Source organism: Rhinolophus sinicus, linkage group LG05, assembly GCF_036562045.2.
Source record: "Rhinolophus sinicus isolate RSC01 linkage group LG05, ASM3656204v1, whole genome shotgun sequence".
Classification (NCBI taxonomy): domain Eukaryota; kingdom Metazoa; phylum Chordata; class Mammalia; order Chiroptera; family Rhinolophidae; genus Rhinolophus; species Rhinolophus sinicus.
The window spans coordinates 97,508,754-97,531,948 of NC_133755.1; the positions used below are offsets into that span (position 1 = coordinate 97,508,754).

Consider the following 23,195-nt stretch of genomic DNA (forward strand, 5'->3'; position numbering starts at 1 on the left):
TCCATTTTGTGCATTGATTTGAGGACCAGAGCCTTCCCTAGAGCCAAAGGAGAAATTTGTGGCAGCCTGAAATTTGAACTCAGGCCCCCAGTTGGCTGACCAAACTGCAATGAGTCAACCTTGTTGCATTGTCTGTATACACTCATCCCATCTCCTGCCTTGAAGGGTAGCTATGTTTCAACAAAGAGAAGAAGCAATTTAGTCAATAAATTGTTTTAAACTTATCAATTTGCAACACATTTTACGAGTCTACAAAATCCTCTCAGGTTGACCAAGACATTTTATAGTTATGCATGAAAGAAATATTAATGTAGACTATTTCATTTTTATCAAAACTCCAGCCTGACTTTACATGGATTTCCTTGAAATCCACATTGGTATCTGTGAAGCCTTGAGACTGTAGGCTAGGGTAATCTGCCCAGTGACTCACACAGACCTGATGCAGAGAAACCACAAGTAATGTCCCAGGAAAGTCCTGTCTCTTAGTTTTCCCATGTCACTGCATTAAAAAGACCATTGGAAGACGAAACATTCGCCTACTGAAACTGAGGCTGTTTCAGTGCTAACTAGAAGGGATCAAGCATATAAGCCATGTGACTAAAAAAAAAAAAAAAAAAAAAAAAAAGCTGTGCTGTATACAGCACTTAATACCTCACTCTGGAATCCCGAAACCCTTGCCAAGGATAAAGAATCTACAATAAACTTGAGAGTGGGTCAGGAGAAGATAACTGACCTCAGTAAACCAAGAATATGCATTTGTATGCCACTGAAATCCCAAATATAATAGACTAACAAGATCTGAATGTCCTCAAGACTGTAGACTATAAAAATGGAGAAAATGAGGCCATATTCCAACAGTACCAGAAAAACACATTTCCACGAAGTCAAAATAACAAGGAGAACAGAGGCAAGCAAGTGGATAGACTCTGCTACTTCCACCTATAATCCTTCCCTCTTTTGCCACAGAAAGAAAAAACACTTCAGTGTGCTTTCTGAAGATAAAAGCAATCCAAGGTCTTTATCACCCAGCTAATTCTTTCAGTAACCCAGTTAGCTTCGTATATAGAAACAGCCTCTATCTGCAAATAAAATTGCAACTTAGGCCTGATATTCAGCCATCTCTTCCATTCTCCCCATCAGTCCAAAAACAAAACCAACATTAACTGAGTACTTACTCTGGACCAGGTCATACGTTAAGGGCTTTATAAATATTCCCTCCTTTAATACTCAAATCATCCATATGAGATGGGAGATACGTTGTACTCTTGCCACACAATAGCAAATAATGAATGTTAACCGTCACGGTTCCAGTTGCTGTCATTATAACAGGCATGATCCTAATGAGGAGAAACCTGAGACCCATGGAGGCTGTTCAACTTGCCCAAGGTCCCAAAGGTGTTAACAAACAGAACTCAGATTCAAACCCAGTTCTCTCTGACTCAAAAGCCTGCCAAGCATTTAACTGCTTTGGCATACTCCAGGAGACCAAGAAATAAAAAAATTACATTAAAGGAAACGAGTGCACTATAAAGGAGCAATAGAGACTGGAAACAAGTTTCTGTTCCAGCATTTTAAAGTGAAGGCATTGTCAGTAGTAAGAAACTACAAAATGGCTGCCTTTTGAAAAACCAATACCAAAGGACGAGGGGTTTCTAGAGCTCATTTTTCCCCTAATTGATCCTTTCGTAATCATTATCTCTAGGCCACTTCCTGTCAAGCTGCTTGGCCACCAGAATAGAGAGCGACTCATTGCTTCATTCAGAAAATATGGCTGCTTTCCCAACTACAGCCACAAGCTCAGGATGCATAATGTCTCTGACATGAGGTAACGTTCCTTCTTTGTTATTATGGCTCATCATAATTACTTGGAATAAAATAATAAATTTTAATTCAGTGATGCCTATGGCCGTTGGGCATCTTAACATAAAAGAACGAAAAATATAATTAACTAAATCAAGGCAATATGCCGATTTCCATCCCAGCTCATTAGTATTAATTGATTGGGTTAATTCTCTTTTGTGTTTAACAGTACCCCCTAAAACAACAACTTTTTTTTTTTTTAAACAGAGGGGGGAGAAATGGAGAGAAGAAGCAGAAATGTTAAGTAAATAAAAGCTTTTGATATTTTGCTAAGTAAAGCTAAATAATAATAAATATAGTTGAAGCTCTTCTTGTCGTCCCAAAATACTCTGCCATTTTTCAATAAAGTTCAGGAATCAGTACATGTAGCATCATAAATAATGGGAAAACTTTGTCTCTGATGCCATTTCCCAATTGCCTCAAAGAAATTTATAATCCTCCTTTCTATTATATAAGTTGTACTTGTAAGAAAAAATGCCAATTCTGTTTTATAGGTGGAAATATAAGTACAGCAGGGAGACTTCAAGACTCTTGGGGGCCACATGTAGAAGTGTTGGTTTTCCTGATGTAGGGAGCTGGTCCTCTACATATTAGGATGATAGTTTCCATGAATGGAAAAATAATATAGAGGATGTAATATTTCCATAAAGTAGTTTTAAATGTAGTTCTTAGGTGATCTAGTTTCACTTTTATTAAGCACTAATCTTTTCAAAGTGTGTACATATTTCATTTAAAACGCATTCTTTGTAATATGATGGAAATGACTGAACGTACTTCCACTATAACGCTTTATATTTTGTTAAAATCTTTTGAAGAAATTGTTTTTTGGCTTGAAATTTTTCATGCTTTATCTCAGCCTGTAGCAGGTATCAGAAAAATAAAGAAAATTCTACTCCGTTATTTTTCTGATATCATGAATGAGTATGAAAAAGATAGACAGTGTAACAGACATTTATAGAATGACTTATTGTTGACAATAAGGAAGATTCTGAACTAGTTTTATATTTGAATAGCTTTTTATTACCCAAGTACTTTCACCCATACAAGGTCAGACAATTAAGTTCGCAAACTCATCCTCCCAGAAAAAGTGCTACATACATCATTGCTGAATATCACTATGGTAACCTTCGAAGTAATCCCCTTGGGAAGCTAAGCACCATTTGTCCATCTTTTAAAGCAATTTTGGAACTCTTTCTCTGGAATGGCCATCAAAGCTATTGTGTTACCCTTGATGTCCTGAATATTATCAAAATGTCTTCCTTTCAGTATTTCCTTTATCTTCAGGTAAAGAAAGAAGTCATTGAAGGCCAGATCAGGTGAGTAGGGAGGGTGTTAGAAGACAGTTATTTGTTTACTGGCTCAAAACTCCCTCACAAACAGTGCTGTGTGAGCTGGTGCATTGTTGTGATGCAAGAGCCACGAATTGTTGGTGAAAAGTTCAGGTCGTCTAACTTTTTCATGCATCCTTTTCAGCACTTCCAAATAGTAAACTTGGTTAACTGTTCATCCAGTTGGTACAAATTCATAATGAATAATCACTCTGATATCAAAAAAAGTTAGCAATATCATTGCAACAAGTTTGCGAACCTAATTGTCAGGCCTTGTATTATAGACCAAGAGAAAACTAGAGGTTTAGAGCTAGGCTTTATCAACTAGATACTTGAGAGTCAACATCCTTCATCAGTTTTAAATGCCTTTTAGAAACACAAAAATAACTTTCCAATGGGTTTTATATTCCAAACAACTCATAATGATATACATTTATACATAGGTGTATGTATGCATATATGAATGTGTATGTATGTAAATATATGTATATTCATGTGTATATGTGTGGATCTATATTGTGTACATATATACACATATGTGTACATATATATATATATATATATATATATATATATATATATATATATATATCATTAAGAACAACTAAGGACAGTAAAAGTAAATTAGTTAGGAAAAGTAATATTTAAAAGAACAAGAGTTTAAAGATTATACTTCTTGCCTTTTAGTTCTCTGAGCAGCACCATGGCAGTTGGCGAGAACAAATGCCTTATAAAAGGCAGCAAAAATGGAGCCACAAAGAAAGTGGTTGACCCATTTTTCTAAGGAAGACTGATATGATGTGAAAGCACCAACTATGTTCAATCTAAGAATACTGGGAAATAACTAGTCACAAGAACTCAAGGATGCAAAATTGCATCTGATGGTCTCAAGGGTCGTGTTTTTGAAGTGAGGCTAGCTGATCTGCAGACTGATGAAGTTGCATTTAGAAAAGTCAAGCTTATTACTGAAGATGTTCTGGGCAAAAAGTGCCTGACTGATTTCCATGGCATGGATCTTACCCATGACAAAATGTGCTCTATGGTCAAAAAACAGCAGACCGTGACTGAAGCTCATGCTGATGTCAAAACTATTGATGATTATTTTTTGTTTTATGTATTCTGTGTTGGCTTCACTAAAAAAAAAAAAAAAAAAAATTGCAACAATCAGATTCAGAAGACCTCTTATGCTCAGCATCAACAGGTCCGCCAAATCTGGAAGAAGATGATGGTGCACCCAAGAGGTACAGATAAATGACTTGAAAGAAGTGGTCAATAATTTGATTCCAGATAGCACTGGAAAAGACAGAGAAAAGGCTTGCTGATCTGTTTACCTGCTCCGCTCTATGACGTCTTTATTAGAAAAGTCAAAATGCTGAAGAAGCCCAAGTTTGAACTGGGAAAACTCACGGCGCTTCATGGTGAAGGTAGCAGTTCTAGAAAAGCTACTGGGGATGAGACACATGATAAAGTTGAACAACCTGATGGACGTGAGTCCCCGGGCCAAGAATCTGCTTAAAATTCAGACTTCTCATGGTGACAAATAAAACCCATTTGTGATGTTCAAAAAATAATTATGCTTCTTCAATTTCATCCAGGACCTGAATCCTGCACCATTTTATTTGTCCATTCATTCAACCATTAACATATTCTCATTATGTATCAGGTACTGTCCTAGACACTAAAGAGACAGTAGTGAATAAATTGGTGAAGTCCTTTGCCTTTTTGAGCTTGTTCCAGCAGAGGAAATAGACTGTAAACAAGCAAGTAAATTGATAATATTTCTTGTCGTGATAAGTGCTACAAAAAAAAGTAAAGCAAAATAAAAGAATAGAGAATAATAGGAAGTAGTTTTAATTTTAGAAAAGATGGCCAACAAGGCTTTCTCTGATAAGTTGACATTTTCTCAAAGAGTGAATGAAATAAGTCAGCCAGCCACATGAATATTTGGAGGAAGACTAGTCCAGGCATAGGACATTATGTGAAAGGGCCCTGAGGCAGGTGTGTTTCTGGTATATTTGTAGGAGAGCTGGAGCACAGTAAATGAGGCAGACAAGATCAATGAAGTGATCAAAGGTTTGATAACAGTAAGGAGTTCAGATTTTATTCCTAGGGAGATGAGAAGCCATTGAGAGGTTTAGAGGAAAGAAGTAACAAGAGCTGACATATGTTTAAAGGACATGGAAAACACACTACTGGGGGTGTTATTTGAGCATATAGCATAAAAGTCAGATATCAATGACTTAAACACATGAATGTTTGTTTTTCTATCACAAAAAGTAACTTCAGAAGTGAACAGTCCCAGGTGCCATGCCACTGTGGCAACTCCAAAATCATCAAGGTCCGGGGTTTCTTCCATTCTTCTGCTTCCCCATTCTTAATGAGTCACCTCATGGTCCAAGATGGCAGCTGAACATGATGGCAGCTACATTTTTCACAATGTAAGAAAGGACAAATAGGACATGCCTCTTACTGGATCAGCTCTACTTCCCAACTGTCCTGTACCACCCTTCCCCCTTACATCTCATTGTTCAGCTCTTAACCACAAGGCTATGTCTAACTACAAAAGAGGCCAGGAAATAGAACATTTGAGCAGAATACGTTGCTGCCCCAAATAAAAAAACCAAGGTTCTGCTATTAAGGAAGACAAATAATTAGAAACATTGGAATCAATTAAGAGGCCATTTGAAATGGTCCTGGACAAAAATTATATTGATTAGGACCAGGCTGGTACTAATAGAGGTGTTGATATATGGGACACATATTGAAAATCCAGTCAACAAGATGCACTGATGGATTGGGCATGGGATATGAGAAAAAGAAAGAAGTCTAGGATGCCTCCAAGTTTTCTGGCCTGAGCCACTGGACATGTGCAGTTCTAATAAATGAGATGGGGAAGTTCCTCCAACTTATATTCTGGGTGTATATTGATATTTACATGATGAAAACTTGTCTCAGACACAAATGGTATACTAGTCACCTTCCCTCCAACATCCAACTCTTATCTTACCTCCCTGACACTCTGATTACTCTGAACTACATTCTGCTTTGCTGCCTGTATCACACATTTTAGAACTAGAAATTTTACTCTTTTATACTTGCTCCTTAATTATTATTTTTTCCTTAGTGATAACACACACTAGTGACAATAAGTATTATTCTTCACCTTTTCTTGTAACTCACACAGAGTTCCCAGGCCACTTAACAAGCATTCACAAGTCATCTGTTGAATCAAATTTGACCTGTGTCCTTTCCCTGTTCTCATTCTTTCTAGGAGCTACGATCTATATCTATGATAAAAATCTCAGAGTTTCATTCTAGGCAACCCTGCTCCCTGCCAACAACTCTTACATCCTATTTGTACAGAAACAGGGTGTCTACTCCTTACCCTCCCATGTCCACTACTAGTCCTACTTCCTAAGAGAAAGAGGAGATCCTTCAGATAACAGACCTTTCCACAGGATGAGGTTCTGCCGTTCCAAACTTGACTCACTTATTCTAAATAACATGGGGATGAAATATTGCCTGAACCAGGAATATTAAGGAAAACCAGTATTGGAAGGTGACTGGTAGAGGCAAGTATTTGGATTACTAAGATCTTAAAATCTCCAAGAGTGAGCAGCCAAGTGTATATTCCGCATATCCCTGCCTTTCTCTGACCCTTTTCTCTCCCTCTGACACCCCTTCTCCATCTTCAGTCTTTGGACCTCTCATCACCATTCCGTGACTGAACATTTACCAGGCACTAATGGGACATTCAGAGACTCAGTTAGACTGAGTCTGAGGACTTTTAGTGGGAAAACTTCTCCCAAATGGTATCAATATAAGGCAAAAACCCTTGAGCTCTTGAAGGGCATCCTATTCTCCAGCAGAATTTGTCTCCTGTGGAGAGAGTCCGGGTTAAAGGCCTGCAAAGAGCATCTTTTCTCTGAGCTGAGGCTTTAAGTCTGTAATTTTCCTTTGTCATTGCTAATCTTTAGGTAGTTGATGGCTGTCAATAAATCAACACTCCCCAGAGCCCCAGGCTACGCACACACACACACCACAAAGGAAGCCAAGAGCCCAAGCTGACACACCATTTTTCCTACAGGATACTAACTGATTTGCCTTAAAACTTCTCCTTGCTACTAGAGAAAAGAAACACAGCTATCAGAGTACACGAGGTGTGATCAAAAAATAAGGTGAATGCTGCTGCTGAGTGCTAGCCAATGGAAAGGCAGGGATTTTCAATACGGGAAGCAGCGTATCAAACCCTACAGTGTATGACAAATTTCAACTTGATCGGTGCAGTTAGTAGGATGTAAGCTACAGTTGAGAAAAGGTGTGTTTTAAAGTGTGCCGTAAATCATCCTTCGTCATGACAACGCTCTGTGTCACGTGTCGAACATTGCTTCTGGTACAGCAATTTCTGCCAAATAAAAACATTAGAGGTGTCTTCGTCCACCTTATTCACTGTATCTCGCACGGTGAGACTTCTAGCTCTTCCCCAAAGTCAAAATGACCATAAAAAATAAACATTTTGAATCAATTCAGGACATGGAGGCAGCCAGGACAGCACAATTAAAGACACTCATGAAAGAGGACTTTCAGCCTGCTTCAGAAGGTGGCAAGAACAATGGGATAAGTATGTTCCAAGCAAGGGTAAGTATTCTTTGGGAGATTAATGGCAATGTGTCTTTTACTACAATACATTTCTTTTTCATTTAAACATTCACCATATTTTGTGATCACACCTTGCAGAATAATAAAACACCTAATCAGAAAAACCTCATACCATCTGTAAGAGACAAGTATCAAAGTTGTATCAGTTTAAAAAAAAAAAGTTGCATCAGTTTCCCCCCTTTAAATTATTACATTTTTCCTCATGTGGCTATGCTCTTACTTTAACAAGAACAAATTCTCCTATAAGTGTTAAATATGTTTATAGTAAAGAATAATGTTTTCGTGTAGTGTTTTATAGATGTAACCAATCATATTTCCCAAGCAATTTTCATTCTCCAATGAACTGAATCACTTTGATAATGATTCCTTATTATTAGCCATTGAAGTAAGCAATAATTTTTATTCTTATTTAGCAGATAAGTAAACAAATGTACAAAGAGGTGAAATAACTGACTTAGTCACTTGGTGATGTGGTAAAGGACTTGAAATGTGAATTCTTAGTCTCTTCCAACTTCCCAGGCCCTAGAGCAATGGGGCCAGTTTTGCAATACGGGAAGCCTATTTATATGACTTTCCATGGGACCAGGAAGTCAAAACCACAACAGGGTAAAAGCAGGAAAGCATGGGTTTCTTGGCAGGGAATTTCAAAGCCAGCAGCATTAACTGATTTCAGAGCATTTTGCTATATTGTGGGGTCTGCCCTGGACAAGCATGACTACAAAGTACTTGAATAAAAAAGCATATTATTTGAGAACACTGGTAACTGTCTTGTATTTGAAAAATTAAAATAATCAAGCTCTGTGCTTATAGAATCAAAAAAAAAAAAAAGGCTTATGTTTTGAACCCTCTGACTACTTCTTCCTTTCATAATAAAATTTCAATTTGGTTGAAGAATAAATTGTCAACCAAGTGCTGGAAATTATCCAAAAAGTTCCCCTCCCTCCTTTCCCCTAAATATGACAGAATTGTATATACTACTGTCACCGCCAATCTCCAAACTCCACAAACCTTTAATGTGCAGTAAGTTGAGGATGCTTGTATTGGTGTCTAACAGTAGCAATTGGCCATTCTCCACTGTGACATTGTCGCCATCTTGTGGCACTCTTTCAGGAAACCAACTGTGAGCCCTCGACCACCTCCGGCAGAACTGGAAGGATAAGTTGCCCTGGAAAACAAGAGTTCTGTTGTTTTTGTTTTGTTTTCAAGAAAGAGAGTATGGGTGATCAAAATGGAAACTTCTTAAACTAAAATCAATTTAAATATAATTTTAAATGTCTCAATCACATTAGTCACCTTCTCTTTTTTCTTACACTTAACTCAAAAAGGGAAAAATACAGAAGTGGCAAAGTTATATTTGTGCCTCTGTGCCCAGCCTCTGGAATTCTCCAACAACATTCTTGTGATATTTTGTTACTTTTTTTCCAGCACAGGCCCCCTTCTACCTAACAGATGGGATAGATTCCATTTTTTATTTTTACAGACATCTATTGAGCAAAACATCATAAATAGCCTGAAATAGAAAGAATTAAAATGTTCTGCTTGATGGGTGGCATTTTGCTTTATACAATTGGTATCATTTTTCACTGGTTCTACTGCCAAGTGTCTCTATTTTACAGGAACATTCCTCTTTCTAAGTGCTCAGATCCATCCTCCCTCTCTACCTGTTTTGATATCACTGTATTGTTGCCTTTCCCTCTGTGGTTGGTGCATCGGTGCTGAAAAAGTCCATGCCTAGGTGAAATGCCAAACGATGTTAGATGATAGCCCGGAACCTTTGAGGGAGGGGCAGGGAACAAGGCTGAGAGAAGCCCAGAGGAAGAAGCACCCTCTCCCCATCCGGCCTTCAGGCTCCCTCTCAGAACTTTTGGCTTTCTTATTTCTGGTCACACAGAAGTCATGTGTTTATCAAAACAAGGATGTAAAAATCACGGAAAACAACATTTGGCTCATACAAGAGGCTGAGAACATGTCTAAATGTCTTGTGTCATCATGGAACCATACTGATAATAAATATAGGGAAATCAGAATAAAGTGATTCCTTCCAGGTAATTCATACAACATATGTATGCCTCTCTCCACACAGTTCTTCTTCCCACACAGATTCCAACCAAATGTGGAGCCCAAGTTCCTGTAAAATAACTGCCTAGAAGGTCCTCTCATGAGGTGTTAGAGGCAGATGGGAGAAGAGCATTAAGAAGGGAAGGCATGTTTATAATACCAATAACTGCACCTACACAGCAAATAGTGCCCTGGAGTATTTCTGAGAGAAAAAAAAAGTGGAAAAATATGTTGCCAGAAGAGCCAATCAATTTTCCAGGAGCATGTACTGATGCCCACTCAGTAGTCCCAAACTGTATACTCAACCCAATCACTAATAAGGCTTTGGGATAAGGAAAGGCAGGGTTTTTCTCATTTTCTACACCTATGAAGGAGAAACAGAGTCAGTGACTCATCCCAATCTAAGAGACAGAAAGGCATAAGGCATAGTGATAAGTAGCCCCAGCACCACACAAAGAAGAAGTACGTGTGGTCTGTGGGCATTGTTGTGAGCTGTATAAGCCATGTCCCTAGGATGTCATCCATAGCCTCAAAGAGTAGGAGAGGGTTTTAGCACTCTGATTTCATGCTGACACTAGGTATAGGGGGGTAAAATTACCAGAAGTGCTCCTTAAAAGGCTAAATAATTATACATACTTATAATCTTTTAATTCACTCCCATAGAATCCATAAAGAGGAAAGGGGGGGGGGGAACAGATGGGAATTGGAGTGGAATAAAGTGGTGGGAAAGTACAAAAGACTGACTCAGATGAAGATGGTAGTCAACTGCCAAGAAGGGTGAGCTGGCGAGATTATCTGTAACGTCAGCCCTGAGTCCACCGTAAAAGGGCATTTGAAAATGCTTGGATTTCTATATAGTCAGAGATGGAAAGGATGCTAGAGAAATCCTACCCCTTCATTTTAAAGATGATGTTGACAATGTTGCTCAGCCTACAGCTGTTTAGGGTATAAATTCCTTCAATGCCACCGTGATGGAATCAAAAGCTCAGGAGGTGGAGCTTTTGGAATCTGTCCAAAAGGAACAGGAATCTGTCCAAAAGCTCAGGATTCTGTCATTTTAATGATCTCTTCAGATGACACTTCTGCTTCAAAATTTGATGGCCAAATCAAGACAAGGGCTACAGGGAAGGGAGATATATCAAAAAAAGGAACCAGGAAGTTTCCTTCTTTCCTTCAAACCACTCCTTGACTCCCGGGGACTTAAGGAAGACCAACAAGTAGGGTGAGGTGGTGTGTGGATGAGCTATAAGAAGTTTGAAGAATCCAGCAGCGTAACTCTTTCTGAGACATTAACCTGGTGGTCATATCCAGAGCTCAACTACAGAACTATAAAGAAAACCAGGGTCCACAACTCACACAATGGAAATATCTGGAACAACTAAGTATTAATTAGGTATCGAGGGGGTGGGGATCAAAAGAAGACCATTCCACAATTTCTTCCATTAATTAGTTTGAGAACACTTTATGATTTACAATTAGCAATGATACCTGTCATTAGCTCTAAATGCATCTTAAAGACTTTCTCTCTTACTCTGAAGCATGTGCCCCTGTCATTTCCTGCCTTCCATGCATTATTAATACATCATCTTAGCCTGGCCTGTCAACCTTCAAATATTGCCATACTCCCCAACCTGACAGATGGAAAAGTCAAATATTGTTATCTCTTCTTTACAGTTGAGGAAGCAAAGAGTTTAAATGATGTGTCAAAGGCCATAGGGGTGGAGACAGACTGGACTCCTGCAAAACAAGCTCCTACCTCAGTGCTTCTTTTGGAATACTCTTCCACAAAATATCTGCACAGCTCACTCTTTTACTTCATTCAGGTCTCTCTCAAACAACACCTCCACCCCTGTCTCCTTATTAAAATAATCCCTCCAGTCACTCTTCTCCTAATACTGCTTTATTCAGGTATTAAATCATGTAATTCCTTGCATATTTATCAGCTGCTAAACTTCTTCAAATGAAAAGCAGGGACTTTGTTTTGGTCGTAAGCCCCAAAAATGTGTCTCATACATAGAAGTGCACACAAAAAAAAAAGAAATCATTTCTTAAATGAATCATCATCTACCTGCTAATCCTATGCATATATTTATAGATATTACACACAGGTGCTCACACAAAGCACCTTCCTGTTACAATAGGTAGACAAATAGGTGATAAGGTCTAGAATAATTAAAAGTGATACACTCCCTAGGTCTCCTGATCTATTCGGACTGGCCCACATCTTTTCACATTCCTTTTAGTGATTTCAAATTCTATTTAAACTTAAACCAAATGATGGTGTGTGTATCTAAATGAAAACCCAAGACTCAGATTCAGTTTTCCTATGAAATCTTCCATCAAGTTTTTTCTTTCACCTTACGTTTCTCCAATCCAACGTGGTAGATTTAAAATGAATACTTGTATAAAAGTTATGCATTAAATTTCAAGAAACTTAATTTTTCCTGTACCCAAACTTCTCCTTAGCATAATAAAAGTATCTTGAAATGTATAAATTTTTTATAGCTGGTTCATGCTTTAGTGCATGAGTGACTAAATACTGAAAGTCCTGAAAAATTCATGCATCCTCAACTATCTAACAGCTACCTGAGGAAGCAGAAGAACAATGTATCATGGTGATTGCAAGTTGTCAGTGATTTCATGATTACATGTATATGGCATAAGAATTTTCCCTCTTGTACACTGTCAGAGTTGACAAGGTGATAGTATTGTGGCCTGCACAGAACTGCCAGGGCAATGCCCCACAGCAGTGGCAATGGCTCACTTGCCAACATCTTTATCCAATCCTATCACATTGATCCAGTCAACCAAAATAGAATGTTGACAACACTGATAAAAGACTTCTTGTCAATACATTTGAAAGCCTTTCAGCTGATACCAATATGATGGTCTGGGTGAAAGCCATGCTGTGTCGCCAGCTTAGTGTATCTGTCAATGTAGGTTTCATTTCCAGTGAACATAAGCTTTTTCCACTCTGGTCCCCAAGGCGCTCAGCCTTTAGCATTCGTTTTTCTCTTTGAGGTAAACAAATCACTCACTCCCATTCTGCAAAAGAAAATCATTTCCCCACAGGCATATGGAAGAGGGTGTGGAAATAGAGATTTAAGAATTATCCAGAACATGCTCTCATCTTTACCTCAGTATATGCAGTCCCAAATAAACTAAAAAAGAAGAAAAGAAGAAAACACAAGCAAAAACTTTCTTGCCTCAGCTAGGAAGCTTATGCAATTTGTTTTCTTCTTGCAGTATGTCAGCACTTCTCTGAACTTCAGGGAATGTGCAGTGTCTGCAAATCTCACATGTCACCTTAAATGTACTTGCAACACCACCAGAGTTATCTTGAAAGAAATCATTGATCAGCAAGTTGGAACACCATGCAATGCAAAGACCTACTTGTGAGGGTATGTGTTAAGCTGGGATGGTGGAGGAGGTGGGTGCAGGAATCTCTCTAGTCACAGTATCTCCTAGATGACAAAGACAAGGAAGAACTGTTTTGAAACCTCACCAGAATACTTTCTTCTTCAACAGGAAAGCCTTGGAAATAGGAAAAGACAGGTCCCTGCAACCGACATTCTTTCCATCCCTTACCCTGCTTTAATTTCTCCAAAGCACTGCTCATGACTGAAACATGGTATATTTGTTTATCAATTATCTGTTTAGTCAACCCCCAATAGAATATAAGTTTCATAAGAGTTTCTTGGTTTTCTGTTATGTCCTCAGTGCCTACAACAATGCCCGGTGTGTAGTAGTTACCCCCAAAATACTCTTGAATGAATGAATGAATAAATGAATGGTCAACTTTGACTTGGGCTCATAATCACTATGCCATCATTTAAAATATTATTTTAATAACTAAAATAATTTGATATGAAGCTGAAAGTATTTTTTTAACTTTTTTACAGTGTTCCTTTACATAGAAATGTTTTTTTAATTTTTATGAAACCAAATATATTTATCTTTTCTATTTTTTTTATGTTATGCATAGGACACCCTTCTTTTATTCTTATATAAACATCACTTATATGTTCTTCTTGATTTGTAGGGTTTTATATTTGCATGTTAATCCTCACCTAATTAAGAATTCATGTTGCTGGGAAGTTTTCCATTTTCCTGTTTTTATCTTTGCTTTTGCTTTAATCACAAATAGTTAACTGTTTTCACCCCATTTATTAAATAAAATTTGCTCTCCCAACTGAGAGTCTTGGCTATTTTTATAATCATATTGTAATGTTGAGTGATATTAAAGTTGTTGGCCAATTAAAATCCCAAACCTTTTATGTATGAACCAGTGTGAAGGCATCTCTCTCAGATACATATGACCTCATCCTTGTTCTAAAGGTACTCATATTATCATTCAGATAAAACAAATAGGCAGATAATTAATATAAAATGTGATTAATTCAATAATTAAAGACATAACCAAGGTATTATGAGAGTTCAGAGGATTAGATGACTGACCCAACTAGAGACTGCTTTACAGATGAAATCCAGTGCATTATCACCTTTCCTTTTTTAAATCTGGATGCTACACATAAATTAACACAGGCTGAGATTATTTCAGCTGATTATAAAACCAAAATTGCCCATTGTAGAAAAGTCAAGCATCTACAAATCCAGGATTACAAATAAAGCCCCTGATCTATAATCTAATAACTCCTTAGGGAACAAAGAGGAAATTAAATTAGTTTGGCATAATTTGTTCTTACTGAGCTCATGGTGGCTCTAAGTGATCACTTTCTTTTTTCGGTGCTTATAAACCCTTCAAGATTATGAGATAACATGAGAAAGTCCTTCCATTCTGCCCAGTACGTTGACTACTCAAAGAAACGTCAACAATGCCTTTTGTGAGAGATTTGTACCCAATTTAAATTTACCCTTTCCATGTTAGAAAACCGGGCAACTCACTAGCATATGTCTCAGTTCTATACACTTCTTACACTCCATGATTTCTCAAAGAATATTGATATTAGCTTAGTCATTTCTATATGTAAGTTAGTTTAGCAATCTTGAGCTTCAGGAGACTATTACAGTCTGCAAATGGAACAAATTTACGGAAACTATCTTCTCTTCCATTTAAGTCTTCAAATCTCCCCTAACAACGCCTCTTTTGAATGATAAGCTCACTTGTTGGAGAAAATAATAATGATAATGACAGCTACCAATTATTGAATGCGTCTAATGTCCCAGGTACAGTGCTAGACATTTTGCTTACAGTATCATTAGTCCTCACAACTGAAAAAGGTACATATTACCCACTACACTTTACATTTTTAAAATTTTGAATTTCTAAAATTAATAATAACAAGTAACATTTTTTAAGCGCACATGAGTATTATCTCACGTAACAGTCACAAGCTCTTTTCTTGCCTGGGACTTGTGTGGAGCAAATAATTCTCTGAATTCAACAAGTATTGCATTGAGAAGCCACTACCCACCAAGCACTTGTCTAGGCACAAGACAAAACAAATTCCTGACCTCATAGAGCTTATATTTTAGAGAGATAACAGTTAAATAGGTAAAACAATTAATGTGCTCTGAAAAAAACAAAAAGGAGGGTAAAATGGACCACAAGTGCCAGGGTGAAAGGAGCTAGTTTAGGTTGAACGCTCAGGAATGGCAGCTCTGATACAGGATTGGAGCAGAGAAGTGGAGTGGGAGCCAGAGGCTCTCTGGGGAAGAGCCTGAGGAAGGAGCATGCCTGAAGCGCTGCAGGGTCAGCAAGGAGGACAGACAGAGCATCCAGGCATGAAGGAAGGAATGTTGTACAGCCCTACAGGGGCTCTGATGCAGTGGGATGTTCGTTTTGCCCACTGCAGAAAGACCTCAAGTTCATCATGGGTTCTACAGAAAAGAATCATGTGAAATAGTCAGCAGTTATATAACAAGGTCAGCAGACTACAGCCCAAATCTGGCTCACCCACTGTTTTGATAAATATTTATTGGAACATGGCTTCGACCATTCATTTACATAGCTGACTTCAGTGTGACAGAGACTATATTGCCTACAATACCTAAAATATTTACTATCTGGATCTTCATAAAGTTGGCTGAGTCCTGGTATATTCTAATTCATACTATCAATATAGTAGTAAGAACTGATATTGTCCAGTTATCTATAATATGCTCAGTACATTCCATCAATATTGAAGTATGTTCAAAATGAAACTTTCTATAATTAAAAATAAATAATTATAATACAGCTACCTAAGAGCTTGAAGACTGGCAAGTAAGAATATCTTAGTAAAGGACATACATTGAAATACTGGCAACTGGTTCAATTCTCATTTTCCAGTAAGCAATAAACCAGGTCTCTGAAGGTTACATAAAGGCAAGTGGAAATGTGTGTGTGTGTGTGAGTGTGTCACACACATGTGCGTGCACACATACACACATAGAGCCAAATCAGAAGATTGACAGATACACGCTAGCCTTTTCCACAGAGCTGACATACTGCCATTTAACCAGCGAGCACAGAGCATGTGTTTCTGTTCCCAGTCACTAGTAAGAGACAAGGTTAACATTTTAAGTGATGGACGACAGCATGTTATTTCCCCATGCAATGGACTCGTGACTGCACCGCCTTTGAAAACACTTAATTCAGTGATTGAATACACGGGAGTGCACTTTCCCTGCTATGAACCTTTGACAGCTCCTCAGTTTCATACACCAGGGGAACCTTTTTTTCTCTCTCTTTTTCTTTTTTTCCTCCCTTTATACCTGAAGGGAAGTAAAATGAATATGTGGTGGCAGAGAGACAAAGAGGAAGCCCAGAGAATGAAAACCAGTTTATAAGCATCAGGGTATTTTACAATAGAAGTATGCACTGCCATCTGTTCTAATTACTTTTAATGTTTGGGCTACCATCTTCATACAATAGAAATAATGATTTCCTCAAGGGCAAAAAAAAAAAAAAAATTTTTTTTTTTTTTACATAAACACAAGTTGATTACATTTAGCTCCTAGGCTAAAGAAGCATCAAGCTACTTTGTAGTGAGCAATCAATTAGGAAAGTGGGTAGGTCTCTGATTAACATAAACAGATTAGGTCCCCTTAGTAGTGTCCTCCCCCTTTCTCCTTTTCCCACCTCTTTGGAGGAATCATGTCCACAGCTCACAGAGGACAAGGACTAGACATTTTTCTGGGTCTGAGGTTACTTTCCACAAATTCCTTGCATTTGGATCCAAGCCAGACAAAGCCAATTCTTCTCCCAGAATTTGTGTTGGCGTCAGACATGCTCCAGCTTAGAAATACTGAATATAGAAATGGGTATTCTACCAAGTGCAGATCCCCTCATGTACCATCAAATACCAGACAATATTTGGCCTCTGGGGAGCTCACCCCAAACCTGAACCCCTCATAGGAAGCTAAAACTAACCACCTCATTAAAGCCTCCAGAAATGGAAATGATCTAGATTGAGTCCTCTGCTTGGTACTCCAGGAGAGGCCAGGACTAAGTGAAATATGTAGAGTCAAGAAGGACACGGAACAGCTCACGGCAAGCCAGCAAAAACAACTTTCACAAAGGCTGTGTCTAGAGAGCTTCTCAAATCCCCAATTGGAGCATCCTACTTGTATTAGCATAATTATGAGACAGCGCCCAGGATTATTCCTGGCCCCTGGTGCACATGCCCTGCACAATCCCCTCCCCTTAGTAGGAGCAGAGCCAGCAAACACCACGGGGAGTCACTCCCATGATTAGGTTACATTATGTGGCCATGGTGAAGGAATTCTGCAAGTGTAATTAAGTTTAGAAATCAGTTGACTTCCAGTTAATCATAAGGGGGATGGGCTTCACCTGAATAGAGCTTATATGTCTTAAGAGAAGACTGGCTCACTGGCCTTCAAAGGAGCCAACTGCTGTATTATAGGGATGACCACATGGTGAGGACCCAAGAGCAGCCTCTAATGCTGAAAATGTCCCCAGACAACAGCCAAGAACATAAGAATCTCAGTTTTACAGCTGAAAGGAACTGACTTCTGTCCACAACCTAAATGAGTTTTAAGGAAGACCTCTAACTCCAGAAGAAAACGTAGCCATCCAGGTGTCAGCCTTGTGAGACCTTGAGCAAAGTACCCAGCTACTCTGTCCCGTGACTTCTGACCTACAGAAGCTGTGAGATAATGAACGGGCATTGCGTTAAGTCACCAAGGTTGTGGTTACTTGTTAGGCAGCGATAGAAAATAAATATGTCATCACCATGGCCTTCTTTGGCGACTAATTTTCATAGAGAATGTGTTTGTTTGTCTTCCCTTCATTGAAGCTACTGATCACAAGAAGAGAGAACAATAACACCAATCTGGGGTGCAATGGGGGACAGACGGCCAGGTGTTCTTCTCACTACATGTAAGATTCACCACCCACAGGACATGCAACATAGCACTTTTTCATTTATGATGCGAAGAAGTTTAAATTAAGACCTGATATAGACCTTTAATTTGCTCAGGAAGAGTTAAAACTACTAAAGATAAACAGCAAATGCCACAGGACTGGTATGTCTTCACAACCTCTCTCTACTTAGGCTAAAGAAATACAAAACCTTCCTGATCCCCAATATAGCCTCGACATGTGTCCCTTGGACGGTACTAAGAATTTTTAAAAGCCCATATTCCCACGGTACTTCTGAGAATAGTTATTTAAATATAATTGGTTTTAATAGCATTACTCTTTTGCTTGCATTGCTTCCTCAGGAAAGAAGAGGATCTGATTTTTTTATTGCTTCACTGAAGAAAAAAAAAAAAAGGCAATGCTTTGCAGAGGAAAACCAAGTTCAGAAACCACAGAAATCCACTCTGTACCTGGTGTCTTCACTGGCCTTGACTAAATAACTTTCCCCTTGTTTTTTAAACTTCAGAGCAGGTGTTAATACACTTTTTAGGGAGGACAAAGAAAAATGTCAATTTAAGTTTTTAAATCTCCTGCTATCGAAGTGGCATCATGTTTTATCAGGAAACACTAATGCCTGTATTGTCTGGTATTTGATGGTGCAAAAGATTATTTGTTTCAAAGCTGACACCACAACATTATCAGTCCTATATGAGGGATAAGGAAACCCAGAAAAAAAGAGTGATGTTTCAGAGCTGGGATAAAATCTCAAGAATCTAGAATTTGGGGAACTTGCCTGTCCACTGCCGTGTAGATGCTTTTCTCATCTAGACAGGCTGTGTTGATTAAAATCATCACCATCATCTTTGTGAACATTCACTGGATGCTCACTATGGGCCAGGCATTGTGGTACCTAGCCTTGGACCATGAATGCATAATTGAATTTCTAAGCTCTTAGAGCCCCGTTTCAAGTGCATTGTTCCCCGTAATCCAAGTGCATCTGCCACACATTGTCCCTTTTCTGCCAAACCCTGTTTATTGGTTCCAGATGCAATGAATCATCTACTGACTTGAGTGACATTAGAGGTAAACACCAAGGTTAAAATGTAGAGATAATTGAATAACACCAACTACCAGTAATAGCAGCCCAGGCAAAGGAGGAAATAGACCCAGAGATTGCAGATAGGGCAGTCTGATGGAAACCCTCCATTCTCAGGATCAAAACCACATGACATTTTGACATGATGGAAAATATCTGCATTTTATTTTTCCAAATTTTCATGTGCCAGTTATTAGTATGAGTAGGAGTAGCAAGCAGATGGTGATATAATTTAAATGTCCCCATGATTAAAAATAAAACATTCAAAAATCAACTGCCATTTCTTTAGTATACCAAACCAGTGTGCTCTAAGCTGTTTATATATATATATATATATATATATATATATATATATATATACACACACACACACACACACACACACACACAGAGGGTGCCAAAAAAAATGTATATGCAGTTTAAGAAAGGAAAAAACTGTATTAAAACTGTAATACTCAATATATACTGATAACAAAAGATGAATACAAGTCATGTGTATGTATTTTTGGGCACCCCCGGTATATACATAATTTATTGCTTTGACTGCTGATAAATAAGATTAATGAAAAATATGCATTTCCCTCTCCAGTAAACTCTTCTTCAGAGAAAACCCCATAAAGTAAAAATTTTCCAAAGCCTTTCCAAAAATTCATAAAGCTCAATATAATTTCCAGATAGCAAAATGCACTTTAATCATTTGCTTTGCCATCACCTGGAATTCATTGTATAAAATGCACATAATGTATAAACATGTGCACATAACATATACACATAAATTTATACAAACACTTGAAAAACTCTCTTTATTATGTGTCTTTAAAGGCAGAAAACTCAGAACTCTTGGTGAATACTAAATAATCCACAGGCATAGTTATCACCCAAGAGGCTCCTCTAAGTTTGCAAATTGAAAAGCAACACAGACTCCTATTTAATGAGCCTTAAAGCAACCATAATCTACTGTGTAGATATTCAAGGCTGGACTAATTCAATAAGCAACATTTATCAGAGGCCACAACACTTCTTAGAACACAAGCAAAATGTCTTCCTGCAGAATTCTACCAACTTTGGAGAATTATTCCCTTTCTGGAAATCAGTTCCTCGGCTTGCTGAAAATTAATTATTCAGGTGGCTCAGTTCTGCCTTAAAAAAATAGAAACTTCTTCTTTCCCCATTTTCCCAATGGGAAGAAATATAATTCCCAATAAGTCCCTCTATTACTTCAGGATTTATGAAAGCTGAGATATCTGTTCCAATAGCTCATTTCAAAAGGGTGAAATTAAGTAACTACTACAAGATTACTCCATGAGCAGGGGTAGAGTCAGGACAAAAACCAAATCAAATAATTATTTTTCCACCAAAAGACATGGGCCTTTATTTTTAAATTAGCAGAGTATGTAGAGCTCTTTTAAAAAATTTCCTGCTAGCCAATCAATATGCATCGAAGTAGATATGACCCACCACATCAGTAGATCCCGTGAAAAAGTTGGCAAACATATGGCATAGCTTTCTATCATTCCCATTTCCTACTGCTTGACATCTTTCTGAAATTCTCCTCTCCAGATGAAGTTTCCCTTGCCTCGGAAGTTTTTGGTTTTGTTGTAGAAAATTGAAAGGGAAAAAAAATCACTTTATCTATTTATCAATCACACAAAGCAGAAAGAACAACTTTTCCTTCTTACTTCCTCGTCTTTCCCATTATACTCAACTAATTGAGGTGGGAGGGTAGTTTTTAATCTGTAAGTCTTTAAGTTTCTCATATGGACAGACCACAGCAAACCTAAACTATACTTAGTGTTAAACAATTTTTTTTTAAACTTTTAAACATACTGAGAACATTTAAAGACAATGCAGAGGGCATAGACATTCGACACCTTGCCTGATTCTCTAAGCAACCAAGATGATAAGAGGGTACTCAAAGCATGTTTAAAGGACAGGAGACAAAAGCAGAAGACAAATGAAGCTGAATTACATTCTGCAGAGTAAGCAAGACATTTGGATTTTAAAGATAGAGCTTAGGCCAACATAATTTACACAAAAGCTACGTCTTTCTTTTTACATAGAGGAAATTGGATTTGCCAATGATTTCTTGAATATGACAACAAAAGCATAGCAACAAAAAATAGATAAATTGGACTTCATCAAATTAAAAACTTTTGTGTATCAAAGGACACTATCAATGGGGAAAGGATGCACCAGAGGTGAGGAATTGGATGTTGCCCTTTCAAGAAACATGGCTGTGAAGGGAAGGAGAGACCTCAATCACTGTGTAAAAAGAGCCAGAGGGTCAAAGGAATATTAGGGGAAGTTTAGAGTTCTTTGTTCAAGATTAAGTTTATATACGAAGGGAAATGAGCTACCTGAACAAGAGTTACAGACAATGCAGAAAAGAGAGGTGGTTATTGATAACTTCAAGTGCTATTGAGGTAGGAAAGCAAATTATCTAGAACACACAGGCAGACATCAGTCTCTTTTCTGCTCATCCCACAAATAGTGGCAGTCCCCGACCCTCCATCCCATTCTCTCATCTGCACGTTCTTCCTGGATACTATCACCACCTCCCTTAGCCTCGTTTACCATCTATCTTATAACAACTCTGAAATCTGTAACTCAAAGCCTGAACTCTTCCCTAAACTCTAACTAGCTAGATATATCCATTTGTATGTGACATGGAGCACTCAGCACGTGTAAAACTGCACTCATTCTTCTCCCCTTCCCACAAACTTAGTCGTCAATACCGGAAATATGGCTTCAAGACGGCACTATCTGTCAAGTTTACAGAGTTGCCCAACTCCAATAATAGCCCCCTACAACTCCTCATGTCCTTCAACCCTGACAGCCAATAGGTCACCAAATTATGTCCATTCACCTCATAAATGCCTCTTAGCTCATTCTTTCCCGTAGAGGAAAGACATATGTGGGGCTATAGGAGGTACTCATCTCTCACTTGGGTCTTCGTGACTGCAGCCTCCATGAGGTGAGAAATCGGGTATGTTTGAACACCTAGAATTTAGCACAATATTGCACAGATTTTTAATGAATACTTATTAAATGAATAAATTAATGTTGAGTGAATGACCACTGATTGCCATAGCCAATCTGGTCTGTCTGCTTCCACTCTGCACACATCCTTCCATTTTCCTCTCTACTGCTAATACTGCTAATATTCTCTTCCTAGAAAATTAACCTCCTCAATTAATGCCCCCCTCTTCTCACACACATATACATATAAACACACATGAGCACACCTGGCCTGCTACCCCTCACACACACTTAGAATACACAGGTATGGAGCTTAGAAGAGAGCTGATTCTCAGTGACTAGATAATAAAGTCCAAATTCAAATGGGTACATGCCCCCACCCGGTAACTGTTCTCCCCAGTCTCATGTCCCACTTCACCCCATGTCTCCACTGGAATACGCACCATCCTCCAGCTGTACCAAACGCCACACTATCTCCTACACATGTCATGACCATGCTTATGTATATGCACCTTCTGTCCTGGGCAGTGCAGTCATCTTTCAAGGTCTGACTCCATCTCTGTGATGACTTTCTCGGGCCCCTGAGAAGTTATTCTTTCCTCAGTGCCTGCCCTGCACTCTTCTCTTACTGCTTTTGTGGCCCATATTTATATCAATGTTTTACCTGCTAGATTGTGAATTCTACAAGAGTAGGGACTACATAGTAATCATCTGTATATTACAAGTCACTAGTACTGTACCTGGCATCGAGTGGGCACTTACAAGTTAGTTAAATCAAATTAATGAATTAGACAAGCTATGTGGAAGACGCAGTCAACAAACAGTGGATTCCAGCGACACAAAAAAGTTTTCTCTTGCCTGAAATTGTAACAATTTCTTTGAGTCTGCT

At 38.3% G+C, this 23,195-nt stretch overlaps 1 protein-coding gene across 7 annotated transcripts in view; it reads right to left on the reverse strand.

The window, feature by feature from the left end:
* Positions 1-23,195, reverse strand: part of PKHD1 (PKHD1 ciliary IPT domain containing fibrocystin/polyductin) — a 433,016-nt gene that overhangs the window by 298,564 nt on the left and 111,257 nt on the right. For all 7 annotated transcript variants that reach the window (XM_019734773.2, XM_074333064.1, XM_074333066.1 and 4 more), the window contains one exon: positions 8,856-9,012. In XM_019734773.2, coding sequence (XP_019590332.2) covers positions 8,856-9,012 — 157 coding nt within the window. The remainder of the gene's footprint in view (positions 1-8,855; positions 9,013-23,195) is intronic.